This window comes from Lithobates pipiens, unplaced genomic scaffold (genome assembly GCF_037356315.1).
Source record: "Lithobates pipiens isolate NorthernLeopardFrog02 unplaced genomic scaffold, aLitPip1_a1.2 Scaffold_10, whole genome shotgun sequence".
Lineage (NCBI taxonomy): Eukaryota > Metazoa > Chordata > Amphibia > Anura > Ranidae > Lithobates > Lithobates pipiens.
In genome coordinates this window covers 92,987,868-93,011,454 of record NW_027507686.1, presented here as the reverse complement: position 1 = coordinate 93,011,454, position 23,587 = coordinate 92,987,868, and the positions used below count along the sequence as shown (strand labels likewise).

Here is a 23,587-nt window from a genome sequence, read left to right as displayed (position 1 = left end):
TATATACTCGAGTATAAGCCGAGATTTTCAGCCCCTTTTTTTAGGCTGAAAGTGCCCCCCTCGGCTTATACTCGAGTCACCGCCGTCTGTCTACCCGATCAGCGTGTCGTGCAGACAGACGGCGGCCATTCCACTATTCAAAAGCCGCGCCTCCCTGTCTGTGATAGGCGGAACACTCAATTTCCCAGCAGTCAGTGGTCCGCCTATCACGGACATCCGCTCATCCTCATACTACGGACGAGGATGAGAGGATGTCCGTGATAGGCGGAACACTGACTGCTGGGAAATTGAGTGTTCCGCCTATCACAGACGGAGGCACAGCTTTTGAACAGTGGAATGGCCGCCGTCTGTCACAGGCGAGGAGAAGAGGTGCGGCGATCCTGGCATGTTTTTACATGCATATTGCTGCAGAAGGACAAAGAGGCACAGGACACACAGGGATGGACACACAGGGATGGACAGGCATGTCTCACCCTCGGCTTATACACGAGTCAATACGTTTTCCCATTTTTTTTGTGGTAAATTAGGGGCCTCGGCTTATATTCGGATCGACCTATACTCGAGTATATACGGTAAGCCAATGGTGTAAGTTTAGGGCTTTAATGGTGTTATCCCTGGCTTCCCTGCCAGGGACAAAACCCACTTGGTCGAGTCCCACCCAGGAAGGAACGTGAAACGACAACCTGGTCGCTATTATTTTAGAAAAAAGTTTTACATCTACATTTAGTAGTGAAATCGGTCTGTAGTTCACTACCTGGGCTGGGTCCTTGTTTTCCTTTGGTATCACAGAGATATATGCTTCAAGCAAGCTACTGGGAGAATCCTGGGAAGATGACAGAGAATTAAAAGCCTTAAGAAATCTAGGTCTAAGGATGTCAGCCAAGCTCTTGTAGTATTGTGCCGTAAAGCCATCTGGCCCTGGGCTTTTGCCTGGTTTCATGTTTTTCAGTGCATTATCCCATTCCTCAGACGAGAGTGGGGCTTCCAGAGCTTGTTGATCCTCGGCCGCTAAGGGACTAGGGCTATACTTATGTAGAAAATCTTTTATTAGGGTGGCTCTCGAATTGGCAGTTGTGGGGTCCTGTTCACTCGATTTTATGTCGTACAGTCGGCTATAATAGGTCTGGAACTGGCGTGCTATCTCTTCATTATTAAAATGGGACACTCCTGAGGAATCTGTTATGTGGTTTTTGCGTGAATCTAGCTAATAATCTCCCGGGTTTGTTGCTATGTTCATAAAAGAACTTTTGGGACAGTAGCTGTCGTTTCCTTGCTCTTTTAAACAGTTCCTCTAATAGGAGGGTCCTAGTCTCTGCTAGCTCAGATGCTACTCCAATGGCCAGTGAGCATTTATGTTGTGCTTCCAGTTTAGAGATTTTGGATGCCAGTTCCCGAACCAAGGCTTGATGTTGTCTTTTTCTTGGCTGCTAAGGCTATCAGCTGTCCCCTCGCCACACATTTATGAGCTTCCCACTGAAACATAGGGGATACGTCCGGGGTGTCATTGCGGTCAAAGTAGTCACTAAGGGTCTGCTGTATATCCGTGAAGTCACTTAGGTCCGTGAGAAGGGACGAATCCAATCTCCAGATCTTCGTAAAGGTCTCCCTCTGAGGGAATCTAAGGGTCAGGGTAATCGGATGGTGATCCGAGAGCACCATGTTTTCTATTGTTGCTTTGTGCAGGTAGGCCAGATCCTTTTGGGGGATGAACAGGTAGTCTAGTCTAGAGTAGCGATTGTGCGGGGCTGAAAACAACGTGAAGTCCTTCTCTCGTGGGTTCAGAGTGCGCCAGGTGTCATGTAAGGTGAGCGAGGCTAGATCGAGTTTTGCCTCCCGCAAAGAGGAGAACGGGATGGAAAAGGAACCTGTGGAAGTGTCTAGGAGCGGGTTAAGGGCCAAGTTGAGGTCTCCGCCCATAATACCAAGGCCCATTTTGAAAGTTGCTAATTTCAATAGGGTTTCTTTTAGGAAAGATACCTGTCTCGTATTCGGGGAGTAAATATTCGCCAAGGTCATCGGTTTATTCTTCCAATAGCCCTTCAGGAATATGTACCTGCCTTCTGGGTCCACCAGCTGATCTGTCACATTTAGAGCAAACGACTTGGCAGTCAGTATCGCGACCCCTTGGACCTTAGCCTCGGCACAAGTTGAATGGTATACTACTGGGAAATGATGGTTAGATAAACGAGGTATGGAGCTGGATTTAAAGTGGGTCTCTTGGACAAAAATAATTTGGGCCTTCTGCCTGTGTGCTTCCGCAAGCAAATTACTACGCTTTTCCGGGACATTTAGTCCCTTCGCATTTAACGAATATACCTTAAGAGACAAAGGGACCGAAGCCATTATCTCGGAAGGCGTTAGCAATGTCTAAGCGATTCGTCTCACTGCGACCCTAAGGAGCAGATGGGGAGAGTCCGCGCGGGAAGGGGGGAGGGAGAAGGGAAGGGATAGAGGGAGCAAGAAAAGGAGCAAGAAGGAAGAGTAAAGATTGAGGTGAGTGAGAAAGAGATAAGTGGAGTGGAAAGGGTGACTGGGAACAGAGTAGTCTGAGGCACCCACTTCGTGAGGGGGAGCTCCTCACACTCCAACAGAAGCACTGGTGTTATATTTCTCCGAATGTGTGAGTACACCCCCTTTAGGGACTGGAAAGAAAGATACCGGAGGCAGTTGTAGACCTGCTAAACTACCTAAGCAAAACTGAATCGTGCTAATAATTAGTTCAGAAATCTGTACCGGGAGTTTCAAGGGGGAAACCAGCCACCTTGGGGTTGGAGCGTAAACTGGGACCAAAACAGTGTGGCTTCCGCTACTGTCCGTCATATCCAGACTTTAGTAATAACCTTAAAGAGAAAATCCATCGCTCCTGGGGGGGGGGGGGGGTGGGCGGCGCGCCGACCCGACCCACACCCTATCACAGCGCGCGGGTTCCGTCAGCACACCCCCCACCACCCCTCTCCGTCTATCAGCAGGTCAGGAGAACTCTTGCACAAATGCTGAGAAATTGTTCCCCCAAAGTAGAGGGGGGGGGGAGTTTCCTATCCATCTATAAAATGTACCAGCTCCCTGTCCCCTGCGTCCCGGTAACCCACTCTGTCAAGTGAGACCGGGAGGCACGGGCTCTGTCTCGTAGGCAAACATATGACCGAAACTGACCTGGTGGGTTGTGCTTTAAAGAGATGAGCAACCATCAGGCCTAACTGCAACTCCGGCCCATGTAGGGTAGCAAAACTATCATTAACCATGAACAATGTAAACTTTACTAATCTACAGTATCCGACCTTATGGTTTGGCCCCAAACTCCCAAAATAGCATGGAAAACAATACAATAGTAAAATTGTAAGAGGCTGACACCATTTGAGTTTCTTCGACAGGACTAGACCTTATTATGTACTTGCCAGATACCCCCAGCCCCTCCCCACCACAACTAAGTCATAGCCCGGGGGAATCCGGGGGTACCCCACCAAGTTCCCTTCCCGACATTTTGTAAATCATGGGAGTTGGTCTAAGAACTCCCTGATCAGAAGCGTTTCCATAGCCGCCAAAGCAAGTAACCGTCAAGGTATGACAATCCCTAACCATATTAGATCACTGCTTATTACTCGAGCTTATAAAGTTCACTGAAGCACAAACAGTCTCATTGTGCTCACATGTAGAAAAAAAAAAAAGGGGGGGGTGGGGGGGAAGCAATAATAATAGGTACCCATAGGCACCACTTCAGCTTTAGAGAGTCACCACTAACTGTGCCGTAGCAGGCAAATAGGGTGGGGAGTCCGTCCGTCTTCACGTATGGTTTCCATCGCTATTCCTGTAAGGTGCAGATACCTTGGAGAGCAAAAAAAATAAGAGGGGGGGGAGGTTAGCTTTCCCCCTGCCAAAAGAAAAAATAATTGCAGCTCTGCGCGATACCATGCTCTAAAAGCGTAAGCCAGACTGCAGTCATATAGCATGATGAGGCGCAAGAGCCAAGGAAGTACATGCTTACTTCCTATCTTCATGGGGACTAAGTCACGCATTCAGGTATTTATTGCCCGTGTCCATGATGGAATCACTATCCCGCCAGAAAGCTCCCCAACCCTATGCTGTGTTATTTTTTCCCCAAGTAAAGGGTCTCTGAGTCTTAATTGAGGGCAGGGACAAATGAATTGCGAATGCATCTGCTTAGGGATAGAAGGCTCAACAGACGGCTCCCATTCCTGAATGCGGGATTCGAGATCCCATTGACATGCGTCATCAAGGGGCAAAAACAAACAAAAATTTAAAAAAGAGGCAGAAGGAAAAAAGGGGAGAAAAACAAAAAACAAACAAAAAGAAATTGGCAGCACGATTGTCCAGTGCTAAGTAACAGTCTCGACAATAGTACGCTATGAGGAAGGTCCAGTGGGTCAGCTTACCACTCCATGAATTGCGTTAAGGCTGCTCGGTCCTGCGGCGAACAGAGGATGGTGATACTCGTGGGCTCTCATCTGTTTCCATGTCCCCGCGGGGTCTCGGCGGGGTAGCAGCTGGTGATCTGCGGCGTCTGTGTCTGCTCCTGTGGGTCCTGGGTGTGTCGTCCTGCTGGGTAGGGATCCAAGGTTCAGGCTGAAGAAATGCGCCATACCAATCAGGAACTCTTGTCACTGGAATGTTAAGGGTGTCACAAAATTGCTGGAGGTCTGCTGGCGTTCTCAGTGATGCCGTGCGGTTTCCAGAGGAGGCTTGGAGACAAAAGGGAAACCTCCATCTATAGGGGGATACGATGTTCGCGTAATACCTGGAGTAGTGGGCGCAGATCTCTCCTGTGTTGGAGGGTGATGGAGGATAGATCCTGAAAGATCTGGATGCGCGCTCCTTCATGGTCCAGATTGGCGTGATTGCGGGAGAGACGCAATATTTCCTCTTTCTGAAGAAAGCTAACCAGACAACACACTGTGTCCCTGGGTGGGTCGGCGTCTCTGCCCCTTGGTCTCAGCGCCCTATGACACCTCTCCATTTCGACTGGCGCATCTAGAGGCCTGCCAAGTAGAGTATTGAAGATTGCCCACACTGTAGCCTGTAGTTGGGGACCTTCCACCGACTCTGGGATCCCCCTGATACGCAGGTTGCGCCTTCGGCCCCTATTATCCAGGTCTTCTAGGTGTCTGTGCATGTCCATCAGATGGTGGGATTGTATGTTGGATGCACGCTGCACTTGCTGGATGGCCGCCCCATGTGTCATGGCGGCTGTTTCTACATGCTCTAGCCTGGATGCAACTGCTCGGATGTCAGATTTCAGGTCTGAGATGGCTGCAAACAGTGTATTTTTAATGTCCAGCGCTACCTGTTGTAGGTCAGCTAGGCACAGAAGGGGCGAGTTGTGTGGGGAGCCTGCACCAGGGGACAGAGGCTCCGTGCGGTCCGTGGCAGCGGCGTGACTCATACTCCGGCCTGCGGCCTGCGATGCGGCCTGTGATTCACATGGCTGGGTACGGAACATCGCCGGGATGTGCTTACCGGGCTGAGAGGACGGCTCCGGCTGGGACCGGGAGGCAGAGCGACTTCTCCCAGCCATCTCCTGAGTGTTCTGCTGTGGAATTCCGCTTATGCAAGGGCTTTCTGGAACTTCAGACAGCGGAGCTATCTCACTAGGCTGCCATCCTGCCTCGATGCCAGGCCATGCCCCCACACCCACCATTTTAATCGGTAGGGCTTTTGCTTTAAAAAAACACTTTGTTTGGGGGTTCAAAGTAATTTTCTTGCAAAAAAAATTTTTTTTTCATGTAAACAAAAAGTGTCAGAAAGGGCTTTTTCTTCAAGTGGTTAGAAGAGTGGGTGATGTGTGACATAAGCTTCTAAATGTTGTGCATAAAATGCCAGGACAGTTCAAAACCCCCCCCAAATGACCCCATTTTGGAAAGTAGACACCCCAAGCTATTTGCTGAGAGGTATGTCGAGTCCATGGAATATTTTATATTTTGACAAAAGTTGTGGAAAAAAGACATTATTATTAATTATTTTTTTTTTTGCACAAAGTTGTCATTAAATGATATATTGCTCAAACATGCCATGGTTATATGTAAAATTACACCCCAAAATACATTCTGTTGCTTCTCCCGAGTACGGGGATACCACAAGTGTGAGACCTTTTGGGAGCCTAACCGCGTACGGTACCCCAAAATCCAAGCACCACCTTCAGGCTTTCTAAGGGTGTAAATTTTTGATTTCATTCCTCACTGCCTATCACAGTTTCGGAGGCCGTGGAATGCCCAGATAGCACAAAATCCCCCCAAGTGACCCCATTTTGGAAAGGAGACACCCCAAGCTATTTGCCGAGAGGTATGGTGAGTATTTTGCAGACCTTCATTTTTGTCACAAAGTTTTGAAAATTGAAAAAAAGAAAAAAAATATACATTATTTTTTTTCTTCATTTTCAAAAACAAATGAGAGCTGCAAAATACTCACCATGCCTCTCGGCAAATAACTTGGGGTGTCTACTTTCCAAAATGGGGTCATTTGTGGGGGTTTTGTGCTATTTTGGCTTTTTATGGCCTTCGAAACTGTGATAGGTAGTGAGGCGTGAAATCAAAAATTTACGCCCTTAGAAAGCCTGAAGGCGGTTCTTGGCTTTCGGGGCCCCGTACGCAGCTAGGCTCCCAAAAAATCCCACACGTGTGGTATCCCCGTACTCAGGAGAAGCAGCAGAATTTATTTTGGGGTGTCATTTCACATATGCCCATGGCATGCGTGAGCAATATATCATTTAGTGACAACTTTGTGAAAAAAAAAAAAGTTTGTAATTTTCCCGCAACTTGTGGCAAAATATAAAATATTCCATGGACTCAACATGCCTCTCAGCAAATAGCTTGGGGTGTCTACTTTCTAAAATGGGGTCATTTGGGGGGGTTTTGTGCCATCTTGGCATTTTATGGCCTTCAAAACTGTAATAGGTAGTGAGGAGTGAAATGAAAAATTTACGCCCTTAGAAAGCCTGAAGGCGGTTCATGGATTTCGGGGCCCCGTACGCGGCTAGGCTCCCACAAAGTCCCACACATGTGGTATCCCCGTACTCAGGAGAAGCAACAGAATTTATTTTGGGGTGTAATTTCACATATGCCCATAGCATGTGTGAGCAATATATCATTTAGTGACAACTTTGTGAAAAATTAATAAAGTTTGTAATTTTCCCGCAACTTGTGGCAAAATATAAAATATTCCATGGACTCAACATGCCTCTCAGCAAATAGCTTGGGGGTGTCTACTTTCTAAAATGGGGTCATTTGTGGGTGTTTTGTGCCATCTTGGCATTTTATGGCCTTCAAAACTGTGATAGGTAGTGAGGAGTAAAATTACAAATGTATGCCCTTAGAAATCCTGAAGGCGGTGCTTGGCTTTCGGGGCCCCGTACGCAGCTAGGCTTCCAAAAAGTCGACCACATGTGGTATCCCCGTACTCAGGAGAAGCAGCAGAATGTATTTTGGGGTACAATTCCACATATAACCATGGCATGTGTGAGCAATATATCATTTAGTGACAACTTTGTGTAAAAAAAATAAAAAATAAAAAAAATTTGAAAATATTCAATGGGCTTAACATGCCTCTTATCAATTTCCTTAGGGTGTCTACTTTCCAAAATGGGGTCATTTGGGGGGGTTTTGTACTGCCCTGCCATTTTAGCACCTCAAGAAATTAGATAGGCAGTCATAAACTAAAAGCTGTGTAAATTCCAGAAAATGTACCTTAGTTTGTAGATGTGACAACTTTTGCGCAAACCAATAAATATACAGTTATTGACTTTTTTTTTTACCAAAGACATGTGGCTGAATACATTTTGGCCTAAATGTATGACTAAAATTGAGTTTATTGGATTTTTCTAATAACAAAAAGTAGAAAATATCATTTTTTTTCAAAATTTGCGGTCTTTTTACGTTTATATCGCAAAAAAAAATCGCAGAGTCAGTCAAATACCTTTAAAAAAAAAAAGCTCTATTAGTGGGAAAAAAAGGACGCAAATTTCGTTTGGATACAACATTGCATGACCGCGCAATTACCAGTTAAAGCAGCGCAGTGCCAAATTGTAAAAAGACCTCTGGTCATTGACCAGCAAAATGGTCCCGTCTGAAAGTGGTTAAAAGCACGTTTTATAGATATTTTGTTAAAAAAAAAAAAAAAAAATTCATTAATATACATATCTATCACAATACATATATAACGTCACACATAAAAGTTGAACTACTTGTAGTTTCCCTAATAAGCGGACTAGGTATTGCTTCCTGTGTGACAATACTAAAGATGCATCCACACGTGGATATCCTCTTAGTTGGGGTTCCACTTTTGCGCTTATAGATCAAAAACATTTTCTTGACCATAACCATCGCTTCTTCAGGAGCTTCAATATCTCTATATAGAAAAATATTTTTTGTAAAAATATATCATACAGGACCACTTAGAATTATCAAATCAAAACATATTGCTAAAAAAAAAAAATACATTGAAAGTTTGTAAAGAATGTATCCCTTGCGCCATAGGTACCAGACAGACCCCCACCCCCCCCCCCCCCCCCAAAAAAAAAAAATTAAAACGGGGAAACCACCAGGGCCTCCAAAACCAGGATGTAGCCACAATTGGCACATATGTCAGGGTGTGGGGACATACAAGATGACTAAAAAAGTAATTGGAAAAAGGGTAGTATATAATTCGAGTAAGTGGCTCCAGTATGTGGTGGTATATAAATATAAACTAGGATAATCCCTCCCAATACTCACTTATACACTTATAAAACACATTTGGCTTGTTAGATTAAAGCAGATTTTTAAGGAAGATATGTTTAAGGCTTTGCAGGTCTAAACATGGACAGAAATGGGCAAAAAGAGAGAAACCTAGTTCTCCAATAAGGCTCAATATTGGCACAAAAGGTACAGGCAAGATAGTAATGTAAATAGTACAGCAAGGAGCGTGGATTTACCTTGAAACTGCTGCTGGTATTCTGAAACACAATCTGCTGCTAATAGAGAGTAAAGAGTATTCTGCTGTTGACACAATATGATGTCAAATTGATACGTCTGGTATTCTTTGAGAGGGAAAAAGAAAAAGCCATACCGAGAGGGAGGGGGAGAGAAAAAAAATACCTCTAGCCACCTGTACACCTGTACTTCGCGCCATTCGGTACATGCATGATCCACCTGAATGATGAATTCTTCCCAAATATGTCCAGGTCAAGCCAGAGGTGCGGGGGACATCAGTCTCCCTCTAGGAGCCTTGGGAAATGGTGACCTCGCCTCTGTTTTGTATGCCCTGTCTGACATTACCCAGTCTGGCTGAACGCATCGCACAGGCTCTCTTGGGGTCTCCGGCCAGAGCCGATCCCAGTGTCCGCTGACAACAGTGCGTTGCAGTGCAGTTGAGGTACAATAAAATGTGTCCCCGGGGGGTCGCAGGATGACACAATTAGTAGTGTCTGCAGAAGCAGGCCGTGACCCCTGTGGCTCGGGTGACCACACACTGACCATGCTGTGCGGGGACTTCTCGAAGCAGGCCCCCAGAGCTGAAGAGGTATTGCGGTCTGGTCTCCACGATCGGCAAGTATGTATAAAACTGGTACTCAGAGCCCTGATTGCATATATTTGTGCCTGATGACATCCGGATTCCTCCATGGGGGCACCATTGGGTGACATCCCTGGTGGAAAAAAACTATAGCATAGAGTGAGACATAGACGGAGTCTAATAGGGCTGCACACCCTCAGGGGGTTCATATATTTCAATAGATACATCGAAAAAAAATACATTTTCAATATTATATAATGTAATATATGATCGCATTCTTTTATGCATACCTCATATATGAAAACTGGTAGTCATATCATATTTACCCTCTCCACTGAATGGGCTCGCTTATCCGAAGATTCTTCTTTGTTAACCACTTTCAGACCGGACCATTTTGCTGGTAAATGACCAGAGGTCTTTTTACACTTTGGCACTGCGCTGCTTTAACTGGTAATTGCGCGGTCATGCAATGTTGTACCCAAACAAAATTTGCGTCCTTTTCTTCCCACAAATAGAGCTTTCTTTTGATGGTATTTGATTGCCTCTGCGATTTTTATTTTTTGCGATATAAACGTAAAAAGACCGCAAATTTTGAAAAAAAATGATATTTTCTACTTTTTGTTATTAGAAAAATCCAATAAACTCAATTTTAGTCATACATTTAGGCCAAAATGTATTCAGCCACATGTCTTTGGTAAAAAAAAAGTCAATAATTGTATATTTATTGGTTTGCGCAAAAGTTGTCACATCTACAAACTAAGGTACGTTTTCTGCAATTTACGCAGCTTTTAGTTTACGACTGCCTATCTCATTTCTTGAGGTGCTAAAATGGCAGGGCAGTACAAAACCCCCCCAAATGACCCCATTTTGGAAAGTAGACCCCCTAAGGAAATTGATAAGAGGCATGTTGAGCCCATTGAATATTTTATTTTTTTGCCTCAAGCGATTGAATAATGACAAAAAAAAAATTTTTTTTTTTTTTTTACACAAAGTTGTCACTAAATGATATATTGCTCACACATGCTATGGGCGTATGTGAAATAACACCCCAAAATAAATTCTGCTGCTTCTCCTGAGTACGGGGATACCACATATGTGGGACTTTTTGGGAGCCTAGCCGCGTACGGGGCCCCGAAAACCAAGCACCGCCTTCAGGCTTTCTAAGGGCGTACATTTTTGAGTTCACTTCTCACTACCTATTACAGTTTTGAAGGCCATAAAATGCCAAGATGGCACAAAACCCCCACAAATGACCCCATTTTAGAAAGTAGACACCCCAAGCTATTTGCTGAGAGGCATGTTGAGTTCATGGAATATTTTATATTTTGCCACAAGTTGCGGGAAAATTACAAACTTTTTTTTTTTTTTTTTTTTTTTCACAAAGTTGTCACTAAATGATATATTGCTCACACATGCCATGGGCATATGTGAAATGACACCCCAAAATAAATTCTGCTGCTTCTCCTGAGTACGGGGATACCACATATGTGGGACTTTTTGGGAGCCTAGCCGCGTACGGGGCCCCGAAAACCAAGCACCGCCTTCAGGCTTTCTAAGGGCGTAAATTTTTGAGTTCACTTCTCACTACCTATTACAGTTTTGAAGGCCATAAAATGCCAAGATGGCACAAAACCCCCACAAATGACCCCATTTTAGAAAGTAGACACCCCAAGCTATTTGCTGAGAGGCATGTTGAGTCCATGGAATATTTTATATTTTGCCACAAGTTGCGGGAAAATTACAAACTTTTTTTTTTTTTTTTTTTTTTTCACAAAGTTGTCACTAAATGATATATTGCTCACGCATGCCATGGGCATATGTGAAATGACACCCCAAAATAAATTCTGCTGCTTCTCCTGAGTACGGGGATACCACATATGTGGGACTTTTTGGGAGCCTAGCCGCGTACGGGGCCCCGAAAACCAAGCACCGCCTTCAGGCTTTCTAAGGGCGTTACAGTTTTGAAGGCCATAAAATGCCAAGATGGCACAAACCCCCCCCAAATGACCCCATTTTGGAAAGTAGACACCCCTAAATTTAGGGGTACACTAGTGAGACTAGGTAATAAATGGCGGGTGCCCTGAAACTATAAAAAAATAACTAACCAACCAGCGTCACCTGTAACAGTTATATGGTGATCACTGGTGAAAGGGTTAACTAGGGGGCAATCAGGGGGCTTTATGCGGTAGTATATGGGGGTCCCTGGCGCTATAAAAAGCTGCGGCGAACCTAAATACCTACCTGCCTAACTAGCGTCACCTGTGACACTAATACAGCGATCAGAAAAACGATCGCTTATTAGGCTGGGTTCACACTGGAGCGATGCGGGAACGCCACGAATGCGCGGCGGGTTCCCGCATCGCATGCCTCCCGGCGGCAGTTCACACTGCCCTATGCGAACTGCTGGGAGTGTCAGTGAAATGTTACTGACACCCCCAGATCAGTTCGCATATCGCAGTGCGATCTGCAAACTCGGATCGCATGGTGTGAACACCCATGCGATCCGATTCTGCTGCGGGCCAAAAAAAGGGTCCCGTGCGAATTTGCGGCGGGTGCGGCGGGTGTGGCGGGTGCGGCGGGTGCGGCGAATGGCTGAACTCGAATCGCACAGAGATCGGATGTGATTTGCACTGCAGTGCGGTGCGAATCACATCCGTTCTCATAAACCGCTGCAATGTGAACCCAGCCTTAGTGACACTGGCGACGGGGGGTGATCACGGGGTTAAACCTTTATTGGGGGGGTTAGGGGGGTACCTTAGAACTAAAGGGGGCTAACCCTAACTGCCCTAACAGTTATTAGTCACAAATGACACCCGCCGGGTGATCAGGGGGTTAAACCTTTATTAGGTAATAAATGGTGGGTGCCCTGAAACTATAAAAAATAACTAACCAACCAGCGTCACCTGTAACAGTTATATGGTGATCACTGGTGAAAGGGTTAACTAGGGGGCAATCAGGGGGCTTTATGCGGTAGTATATGGGGGTCCCTGGCGCTATAAAAAGCTGCGGCGAACCTAAATACCTACCTGCCTAACTAGCGTCACCTGTGACACTAATACGGCGATCAGAAAAATGATCGCTTATTAGGCTGGGTTCACACTGGAGCGATGCGGAAACGCCGCAAATCCGCGGCGGGTTCCCGCATCGCATGCCTCCCGGCGGCAGTTCACACTGCCCTATGCGAACTGCTGGGAGTGTCAGTGAAATGTTACTGACACCCCCAGATCAGTTCGCATATCGCAGTGCGATCTGCAAACTCGGATCGCATGGTGTGAACACCCATGCGATCCGATTCTGCTGCGGGCCAAAAAAAGGGTCCCGTGCGAATTTGCGGTGGGTGCGGCGGGTGTGGCGGGTGCGGCGGGTGCGGCGAATGGCTGAACTCGAATCGCACAGAGATCGGATGTGATTTGCACTGCAGTGCGGTGCGAATCACATTCGTTCTCATAAACCGCTGCAATGTGAACCCAGCCTTAGTGACACTGGCGACGGGGGGTGATCACGGGGTTAAACCTTTATTGGGGGGGTTAGGGGGGTACATTAGAACTAAAGGGGGCTAACTCTAACTGCCCTAACAGTTATTACAGTCACAAATGACACCAATGCAAAAAAAAAAAAAAAAAAAAAAAAATGACATTGGTGTCACTGTGACTGGGGGGCAGGGGTAATTGGGGGGGTGATCGGGGGGTAAAGGGGGGGTGTGAGTGTGCCTGGCATGTTCTACTGTGTGTGTAGAGTGTTGGTGCAACTCACCGATCCGCTCTCCTCCGTGTCGGAACGGAAAATACCGACACGGAGGAGAGAATACATCACTTCCTCTCCTGTGTTTACATTACAGGAGAGGAAGTGATGTCACGGGGGATTCCTATTCGTCGGGAGCGATCGCGAGGGGGTGGCCATGAACGAATGGCCGTCCCCTCGTCCGGGATCGCTCCCGCACGAATACCGACCGCCGCAGGCACCGGGCGGGGGCCCGATCGGGCCCCCGACCCGCGGGAGGCAAGGGACGTACATGTACGCCAATATGCCTGCCCGTGCCATGCTATCGACGTACATCGTCGTGCGGCGGTCGGCAACTGGTTAAACATACAAAGGAAACATGATCCCTTATGCTACCGGAAAAGCGCCCTCCACTCCACCCCGAAGGGGGCAACCCCAACCCGTGGGGCTTACAGGTGGTCACAGATTTTTGTGCACCCTCCAATAAAGGGGGAAATAAGTGGGGACCAAAGGCACCTGTAAGTTATCATAATCACAATGTCTTGTATTATATTCATATTGTAACATGGGTTGAAGAGGAATAGATGTGTAATAAGAAAACTAGAAACAGACCCTTTTAGATGTTTAAAATAAAGTGAGATCTCGCATCAAGAGATATTCCCTATATAATAACAAAATTGCATAATTTCCTATATATGTTACTTTTAGAAATAAATTTATATGCGACAGTCTTACATTATACCCGATCTCCATTTGGGCTACCGTATACCCATATGTACCCAAAAGGTTTGATCATTAAAGTGTTAAATAATGTGTGAAAAAATTGATTGTGTTGATAGCCAGGAAGAAAAAAATAAATATAAAAATGGAGATGTAAATAGTGTGTCAGCTCCATTATTTTATTTTTACTATAATTCATAAATTAACAAATTAATTAAAAAATGTATAGAAAATTAATTGATTATAAAGTGCTCTAATTTTACAGTGTGTTAGAAAATATGGTGAAGTGAAAAAAAATAATAATTTGCAGGTGCGTTTGGTCCCCACTTCTTTCCCCGTTTTTATTGGAGGGTGCACAAAAATATGTGACCACCTGTAAGCCCCATGGGCCGGGGTTGCCCCCGGGGTAGAGTGGAGGGCGCTTTCCCAGCAGCATCCGGGATCATCTGTGGGGAAATCCACTGTTTCCTTTGTATGTTTTTTAACCAAGAAGAGTCTCTGGATAAGCAAGCAAGCCCATTCGGTGGAGAGGGTAAATATGACTACTAGTTTTCATACAATGATATATGCATAAAAGAATGTGATGACGTATCACATTATATAATAATACAAGTTTTTATATTTGTTTTTTCAATGTATCTATAGAAATATATGAACCCCCTGAGGAAGACCATAACCTTTAAGGTCGAAATGCATTGGGGTATTTCCTGAACGTCAGACAGTAGAACTATAACCAAAATATTGTGGGTTGATATCTTTGGATGTACATTTTTACTTGCATGGCATTGCCAATCCATTTTCCCTTCTTAAATCCAATAGTCTTGCATTGTGTAGACCAATAGAGAGCTCATATTTTCACTTTTTGTATTAATACCGTCAAATTGTTCTTTGATCATAAAATTTATATTTTTGCAAAAATTCTCTTGACTCATATGTGCTGCTAAAAAACCCCATGGGGAATTCTCCATTTCTTTTTTTTTTTTTTCACATCCCTGGAGGAATACCCAGGTGGCCGGCCAAATGACAAAAGTATACATAAGGCAATGAGAGTGGCATTACGCTTCCATTTATCCTCTTAGGCCTTCAAGTCAAGTGATATCCAATGAGGTTAGGTACACAACCCACATTATACTAATATGCCAAATAAAAAAACTATATACTGCAGACATATGACTGGGCACCAACAGAGGACATATCACTGTTCTTAATCAAAGAAATGGTTTATATGATAAAACTTAACTTGAAACTTGATGCCAGGTGATTTGGTGGCTTCTAGACATTTGATCCATAAAGTCTCCTACTGGAGAATGCCTGTATCCTAGTTGCTGCCACGTGGGTCCTGGGGTATCGCGTCTAGTACTAGAAATCACACAAGGGCAGTATTAAATTTGTGATATAGGCCCAGGTGGCGGCTAACAGGTAATCATTTTGGCATTGTGAATAGTATGTGGTCGTAAATCCATTGTTTGAACTGGTGGATTGTTTTCCCTACATAAAATTCTCCATATTGGCAGAGCATCAAATATACCACTTGCGTATCGCAATCCACATGAAAGCCTGGGAAAAGCATTTCTCCGTTGGGTAGGCGAAAGCGTGTACCCGTCCATACCTGTGGGCAATATATGCACTGTCCACAGATCAAGATCCCTCTACCTGGTGACACATCATTGCCACTGGGTATGTATTGGCTGGTTGTGATTTTACTCCCTATTGAGGTAGTCTTACGAAACACTATCCCTGGGGTTTCTCTCATGTATTTTTGGAGGATAGGGTCCTCACTCAAAAGGTGCCAATGTTTTTGCACACAGTTACGCAGCTGGTGATGCTGTATGAAATACTTGGTAATGAACTTGGTGGTGTGTTGCCTGATATTTGGATTGGGATACAACAGGGATTTTCTACTGTGATTAAGTGCTTTATTGTATGCCTTCCTAAGCAGGCTTTTACTGTAGCCCTGCTGGCGGAGATGCTTGCGTAATTCTGCTGCTTGAAGTGCAATGTTCATGGGTATAATTTCGTCAAAGACTAATATACTGGGCGTAGGTTATGCTATGAACTAGGGAGGTGGGTGGTCCACTTTGCACATGCAAGATAGTGTTGCCTGCAGTCCTTTTCCAAATCAGTTTAGTAGCAAGCCCATTCTGTATATCCTTATAGATCATTAGATCCAAAAAGGAAATGGTTTCCCTATGCCAGTTCATTTTAAATCTGAGGTTAAACCTATTGATGTTTTAGTTCATGCATAAATTCGTCCAGCTGTTCTACCGTGCCCATCCATATGAGCAGAATATCATCTATGTACCTGAACCAGCACAAAGTCTGGTCAAGGTATTGACTAAGTGCATCACTGGGGAAGATCTCGCGCTCCTACCCCCCAGGTACAAATTGGCGTAAGCCGGGGCGCAACATGTGCCCATGGTAACGCCCTGCACCTGGAGGTAGTGGGAGCCAAGAAACGTAAACCAGTTATGCCGAAGAATAAATGACAGCAGTTGGATAGTAAAAGCATAAAAATCCCACTGACCCTGTTCCATAAGAAAAGTCTTAATAGTCTGTAAGCCCAATTCATGTGGTATACTAGAATATTGTTTCTACGCCAATAGTGACTAGCATGTTAATATAATGTGGGTCGTGTACCTAACCTCATTGGATATCACTTGGCTTGAAGGCCTAGGAGGAGAAATGGAAGTGTACTGCCACTCTCATTGGTTTATGTGCTTTTGTCATTTATATTATTGTTTTGTTCTACCATATTATATGGACTCATTACTTTGGCTGGCCATCTGGGTTTTCCTCCAGGATTGTCACCCAATGGTGCTCCTATGGAGGAATCTGGGAGAATGATCCTCAAGGGAAGCAAGAGCTTTGTCGAATCGGAGAGCTTTTAGCAGTTCAGAGAGCCTTGCAGGCATTTCAGACGGAAATCAGGGGTCACACTCTCCAGATTCTATCCGACAATATTGCTATGGTTGCATACCTCAAAAAACAAGGTGGTACGAGGAGTCGGATACTTCGACCTATCACCCAGGAGATTTAATCATGGGCAGAAGGGAATCTAGCCTCAATTACAGCAGTGCACCTGAAGGGGACACAAAACTGGCAGATTATCCCAGCTGCTACCCAGCCTAGACCTCAATCCAATAGAAAATCAGTGAGGGAGCCTTTCCTCATGATTTTTGAGGATCGGGTTGTTTTGAAAACTGATCCAGGATTTCTGCCTAAAGTGGCCAGTACATTCCACAGATCCCAGCACATTGTACTGCCAACCTTTTTGTAGTTTGCCAAAGAGCGATCAAGATTTAAAATTTTGTATTTTAGATGTGGGAAGATTTCTTCTCGTCGATCTTGAGGTCACTAAGACCTTTAGAAAAACAGACGCCTTGTTTGTCCTCTTTTCAGGCGCACACAAGGGAAAGGGTACATTTAAAGCCACATTGGCTAGATGGATAAAGCAAACCATTTCTGAAACTTACAAAATTAGGGAAATTTCTCCGCCTTTTGTCACTACACGCTCAAGAGCCTTGTCAGCATCTTGGGCTGAGAGGGCTGGAGCTTCACCAGAACATATTTGCAGGGTGGCCACATGGTCTAGTTTTTCCACCTTCATTAATCGCTTGCCGACCAGCCGCCGCAGTTGTACTGTGGCAGCATGGCCCAGCTGCGCAAATCGCCGTTATGTTACGTCGGTCCCTCTCCAAGCCGATGCGAATGACCGGCAGTCTCGATTACACACACAGCTCCCAGTTCTCTGTGTGCCCCGAGCAATCACGGGAGCCCAGTGGTAAACACAGTTTCCGGGTCTCTGAGCAGTAAACTGAAAGATTGTCTGTTCATAGAATATGAACAGCGATTTGTTTCCCTGCACAGTCTCATCCCCCTTTAGTTCGAACACTCCCTATGGCAAATATTAACCCCTTCACTGCCCCCTATTGTTAACCCTTTCACTGCCAGTGACATTTTTACAGTAATCAATGCAATTTTAATCGCACTAATCGCTATATTAATACAAATGGTCCCAAAAATGTTAACATTTTCCGACCTGTCTGCCATAATATTGCAGTCACAATAAAAATCGCTGATCACCGCGATTACTAGTAAGAAAAAAAAATTATTAATAAAAATGCCATAAAACAATCCCCGATTTTGTAGACTCTCTAACTTTTGTGCAAACCACTCAATATACGCTTATTGCGTTTTTTTTTACCAAAAATATGTAGAAGAATACGTATCGGCCTAAACTGAGGAGGAAACATGTTTGTATTTTTTATTTTTTTTTATATATATATTTTTTGGGGGATATTTATTATACCAAAAAATAAAAAAGTGTTTTTTAAAATTATGGCTCCTTTTTTGTTTATAGCGCAAAAAAGAAAAACTGCAGAGGTGATCAAATACCACCAAAAGAAAGATCAATTTGTGGGAAAGGGACGTCAATTTTGTTAGGGAGCCACGTCGCGCGACAGCGCAATTGTCAAATCAACGCAGTGCTGAATCGCAAAAAGTGGTCTGGTCTTTGGCCAGCCAAATGGTCCAGGGCTTAAGCGGTTAAACATTATCTCCTGGATCTCCTATCTGCTCAGGAGCAGGCGTTTGGTCTCAAGGTAATTTAGGCAGTTGTCCCTCCCTAGACTGGTAAGTTCTGGCTGATCATCTCATGGGCTGTTCTGGAAGACGCTTAGAGAAAAGCTGAGTTGGAATTACCGGTAACTCCTTTTCTGAGAGTCTTCCAGGACAGCCGGATTACCACCCAGTTTTGTCTTGAAGTTATGTGTATTATGCATATGTTTTACAGGGATGTCTTGCGGTTCTCGAGAATACTGACATGGGGCCTTGAGGACTGCCTTTTTATCTAATGGGGGTTAATGTATTTCATTTACTGGTAGGAGGAGCCCTAGGTCTCATGGGCTGTCCTGGAAGACTCTGAGAAATGGAGTTACCGGTAAGTTTAACTCCGCTTTTTTTTTTGTGTTATTCATAAATGGACAAGCGATCATAAATTCTGCCAGGGCGTGTAAACTTATGAGCACACCTATATGGACTATAAACTGAAGGACTTATGAATAAATGGTTGTGGAAAAAATTATTTTAGTTTCCATTGTTGAAATTCACTTTGCTATAAAAGTGCTTTGGATTATAAGCATGTTTCCAGAACAAATTATGCTCGCAATCAAGGTTTTACTGTACTACGTTTATGTGCTTGGGTTTAGCTATAAACACCACCAAGAGTAAAATGTAGTTTTCTTGTGGAATTCTTAAAATGATGCATTACATAGAGAGATCTATAGATAGATATCGATGGCTATATAGATATCTATAGAGATATATCTAAAACACAAAGCAATAGCCCCAAAATTCGTAAAGTCCATACACCAATATAAAGCCAAAAGAAGAAACTAATTTTGTCTCTTAACAGATATTTAGACCTCATTACAAGGTCTCACTGTGCTTTTGTGAAAACAGCCCTCGCTTGGGTGGATGGATTAAGATAATACAGTTCTGCTCCAACCGGGAACCACTAAGTATTTCGGACAGTGGTACACACTCTCAATGCATGCTTCTTAGACCACCTTCAAAAGCAAGGCTAGGGCAACATACATACAGCCATGTGTGAAACAAAATTCACATGGGACGACGAAGAGGGACACTCATGGTTCAGTATCTAAAATCCTAAGAGATCCTTAAGAGAAAAAAGGAAAATCAGTCCCAATATAAGTGATAATATTGTATGTAATGGAAAAACAGTACTCCACTTGTTTGCTTCCTATAATCCCTGTGTTGGGGGGGAGGGCACTGGAAGATTTTATATGTGTGATGCCAGTTTACTCCTTGTGTTTGTAAGTTCATTAACTCTTTTTTTTTTTTTTTTTTTTTTTTTATTGAACTGCAATTTTAGATACTGCACAATGTAAACACAAAAAGTTCAGGCGTTGAATGGGGGACAAACAAGATATGAGAGAGTCTTATATGCTTCATGTGCCCCAGCAGCTAGTAGGAAGAATGCACCAGGGGATAAAGCCGAGCAGAGCAATTGTACAACCAAAAAGTCAATGAGACTAGCATCAGGGAGTATGCTTGAGTGAGATGCACTTGCAGCCTACTGTCCCAGAAGAATCAATAGTAGTAACTATGCCACAATGTCAATGTGAACATTAATTTATTAAAGTGGTTGTAAACCCTTTACCCTTTAACCACTTTAACCTACAGGTAAGCCTAGATTAAGGCTTACCTGTAGGTGCAAGAAATATCTCCCAAACCTAAAAGGCTTAGGAGATACTTGCAGAAATAGCCGCAGCAATGTCTACGGAGCATGCGTCATAGACATTGGGTGCAGGCGCACTGAGCATGCCGCTTCTGACGGCGGCCATGACGTTAGTGGCTGCACCAGCGCACATGCGCGGGAGTCATGTCATGAGTGATGGCCAGTCTCAGTGCCAGAGTTGTGATACCCAGAAGTTACTCTGAGATAGATGGAGGAGGAGGGAATGAGGATTGCTTTGGGGGCTTCGATCTCAGGCAAGTTATTCATAATGAGCTAGTATGCTATGCATACTAGCTCATTATGCCTTTGCCTTGCAGGGTGTATTTTTTTTCCCTGAGGCTTTACTTCCTCTTTAAAGCAAAACAGTTAGTCAATGTTCCATAATGCAAAGGAAACATAGCCATGACAGCGATTGTGTGATATGGCTAGATGCGCTTAAGAAACCACAAAACTCCCCACTGTAGAGACATACTGTCTCCAGACATGCCTGGAGCTGAAAAAGAACATAGTAAGCATAGGGAATGCATGACAGGATGGAAGGGGAACCAGGCATAAGAGTTAAATAATTCAGGATGGCATGGCTAGTACGGACTCTAACCTGATTGGCCCATGAGATGGGGTGATGGGGAGGAGCAGTAAGATATGTTGCTGGGTAGGAGGGGTCGGGAAGTTGCAGAGCAAAAATCGGTGGATAAACATCCCTCTTTTGTTTTTCTATTATTTTCCTTGGGTTTATTGCCATTTGGTGGTTTGAGATCCTTGACGGCCGACTAAAATCTGGTCATTGGCTAAACAGTGGGGAACCATCTGAAGTAAGGTATCCTTGAGTTGGTATGGTTCAATACATAGTGACCGGATAGTGGTAAGAACCCTGGGTGGCTGAAGTTAGCTGGGTTGGGCCCCAAGCCAGTTTTTGCGGCTGTGGTAGCAACTCCGCTACCTGGTGCCTCAGACACAAAATACGTTATGGATGTGTTACTGTCAAGGGTCTCAAAGCGTTGTTTCAGGTTGAAAGCATTTATGTTGTTCTGTTAGAGATAGAGATATCTATCTAGATAGATAATGTATTTATTTTTTGGGGGTAAAATGGCCGAAGACAGTCTTATTCATATATATATATTTATATCAGGGCTCGACAAACCCCGGGCGCCTGGTCGCATTTGCGCCTAGAATTCATGTCCTGGCGACTGGGGCAACGCTGCTGGGGTATCCCGTCTCCATTTGGACCCCGAACTCCACCGCGCAATTGCATTGGGCCGCGCCGGCCAGTAATTGAGGCCGCGGCTTTGCGGCCTTCTAAAATCTTTCGGTAGTCTGGCGCCATCTTGTGGTGGATGTAGAAATTACACCCTATTCCAATAATGCTAATTCCTAATGGAGTGAAGCTCCCCTACCTGTTTTTCACTGCCCGCCCATTTCCTTCCCAAAGTGAAGAGAAGGAAGTGATTGCGGGCGTCATCTGGCGCCTTTTGCCCAACGGTGAGTGTGGTGGCTGGTAAATGGCTTCTCATTATATTATATATATATTATTAATTTATTTATTTATTAATTTATATATATATATATATATATATATATATATATATATATATATATATATATATATATATATATATATATATATATATATATATATATATATATATATATATATATATATAATTTTTTTTTTTTTTTTTGTAAAAAGTAAAAAAAAAAAAAAAAATTATTTTAATTAACCACTTGCCGACCGCCGCACGACGATGTACGTCCTATTTTTGAAGAGGGATATCTCAGTAACGGCAGCAGCTGCTGCCACAACCGAGATATCCATCTCTTCAGGCGGCGGTCGGCTGTACGATAACGGTGGTCTCCACGGCGGATTCGCCGCGAGATCACCGCTATCGGCGGCGGGAGAGGTGCCACCCCCCCTCCCGCCGCCCTCCCGCACCTTCCGCCGCTTACCGGAGCCGTCGGTAGCGGCGGAGGCGATCGGGTCCTTCCATCTGCTGGGCATAGAGACAAGTGAGGCTAAGATGGCCCCCACTCGTCTCTATACCATAGGAGGGCGGGAGCGACGTCAAAACGTCACTTCCGCCCATACCTCTTAAAGTTATATATTTTTTTTTTTAAATGTCAGATTTTCTTTTTTTTTTTTTTTTTTTTTTTGCATTTTAGCCCAAATATGAGATCTGAGGACTTTTTGACCCCAGATCTCATATTTAAGAGGACCTGTCATGCTTTTTTCTATTACAAGGGATGTTTACATTCCTTGTAATAGGAATAAAAGGGATCCATTTTATTTATTTTTTTAAAACAGTGTAAAAATAAATAAAATCAATTAAAATAAATAAGAAAAAAAAAAAATGTTAAAAACACCCCGTTATGACGAGCTTGCGCACAGACGCGAGCGCATACGTGAGTAGCGCCCGCATATGAAAACGGTGGTCAAACCACACATGTGAGGTATCACCGCGATCGGTAGAGCGAGAGCAATAATTATAGCCCTAGACCTCCTCTATAACGCAAAAAATGCAACCTGTAGAATTTTTTAAATGTCGCTTATGGAGATTTTTGAGGCTAAAAGTTTGACGCCATTCCACGAGCGGGCGCAATTTTGAAGCGTGACATGTTGGGTATCAATTTACTCGGCATACCATTATCTTTCACAGTATAAAAAAATTGGGCTAATTTTACTGTTGACTTATTTTTTTATTCAAAAAAGTGAATTTTTTCCAAAAAAAGTGCGCTTGTAAGACTGCTGCGCAAATACGGTGTGAAAAATAGTATTTCAATGACCGCCATTTTATTCTCTAGGGTGTTAGAAAAAAAACAATATAAAATGTTTGGGGGTTCTAAGTAATTTTCTAGCAAAAAAAACTGTTTTAAACATGGAAACACCAAGTCTGAAAAAGAGGCCTGGTCCTTAAGTGGTTAAGGAAAAAAAAAGGGGGGGGGGGGGCTGCGGCGCTATCTTCCCCTCACTCGTCTCCATGTCAGGCCAGGGACAGGTCCGGATCGCCGTTACCGACCTGGCTCCTAACTTTTTAAGCTGGCTCCTAGATTCCAAGCAAATTTGTCAAGCCCTGATTTATATTATGAATAAAAGACTGTCTTCGGCCATTTTACCCCCCAAAAAAAAATTGTGCATTACTAAAGCTATTTCTAAGTTGATTCAGACATTATATCATGATCCTTTTCTCACCCTTTTTATCTAGTTATCTGAAACCTTTTTTCCCTGCTGTTTTACCAGGATTTCTCTTTGGATATCTCACAAGATGTAGACACGCTTTCTGAAACACTCACCTTTACTGTTCCTGAAAAGTCTAAATCTGTGAAGAGCCCAAGGTAAGCCTTGACCACTCTCTCCCTTTTCAAAGTTATGCATTACCTGATGGAATATAAATGTAT

General features: G+C 44.1%; 1 protein-coding gene across 1 annotated transcript in view; it reads left to right on the top strand.

Annotated features, from left to right (window-relative positions):
* The window catches only part of PACS1 (phosphofurin acidic cluster sorting protein 1), a 654,146-nt gene that overhangs the window by 256,083 nt on the left and 374,476 nt on the right, over positions 1-23,587 (top strand). Inside the window, exon 10 of the mRNA XM_077450086.1 lies at positions 23,430-23,524. Coding sequence (XP_077306212.1) covers positions 23,430-23,524 — 95 coding nt within the window. The remainder of the gene's footprint in view (positions 1-23,429; positions 23,525-23,587) is intronic.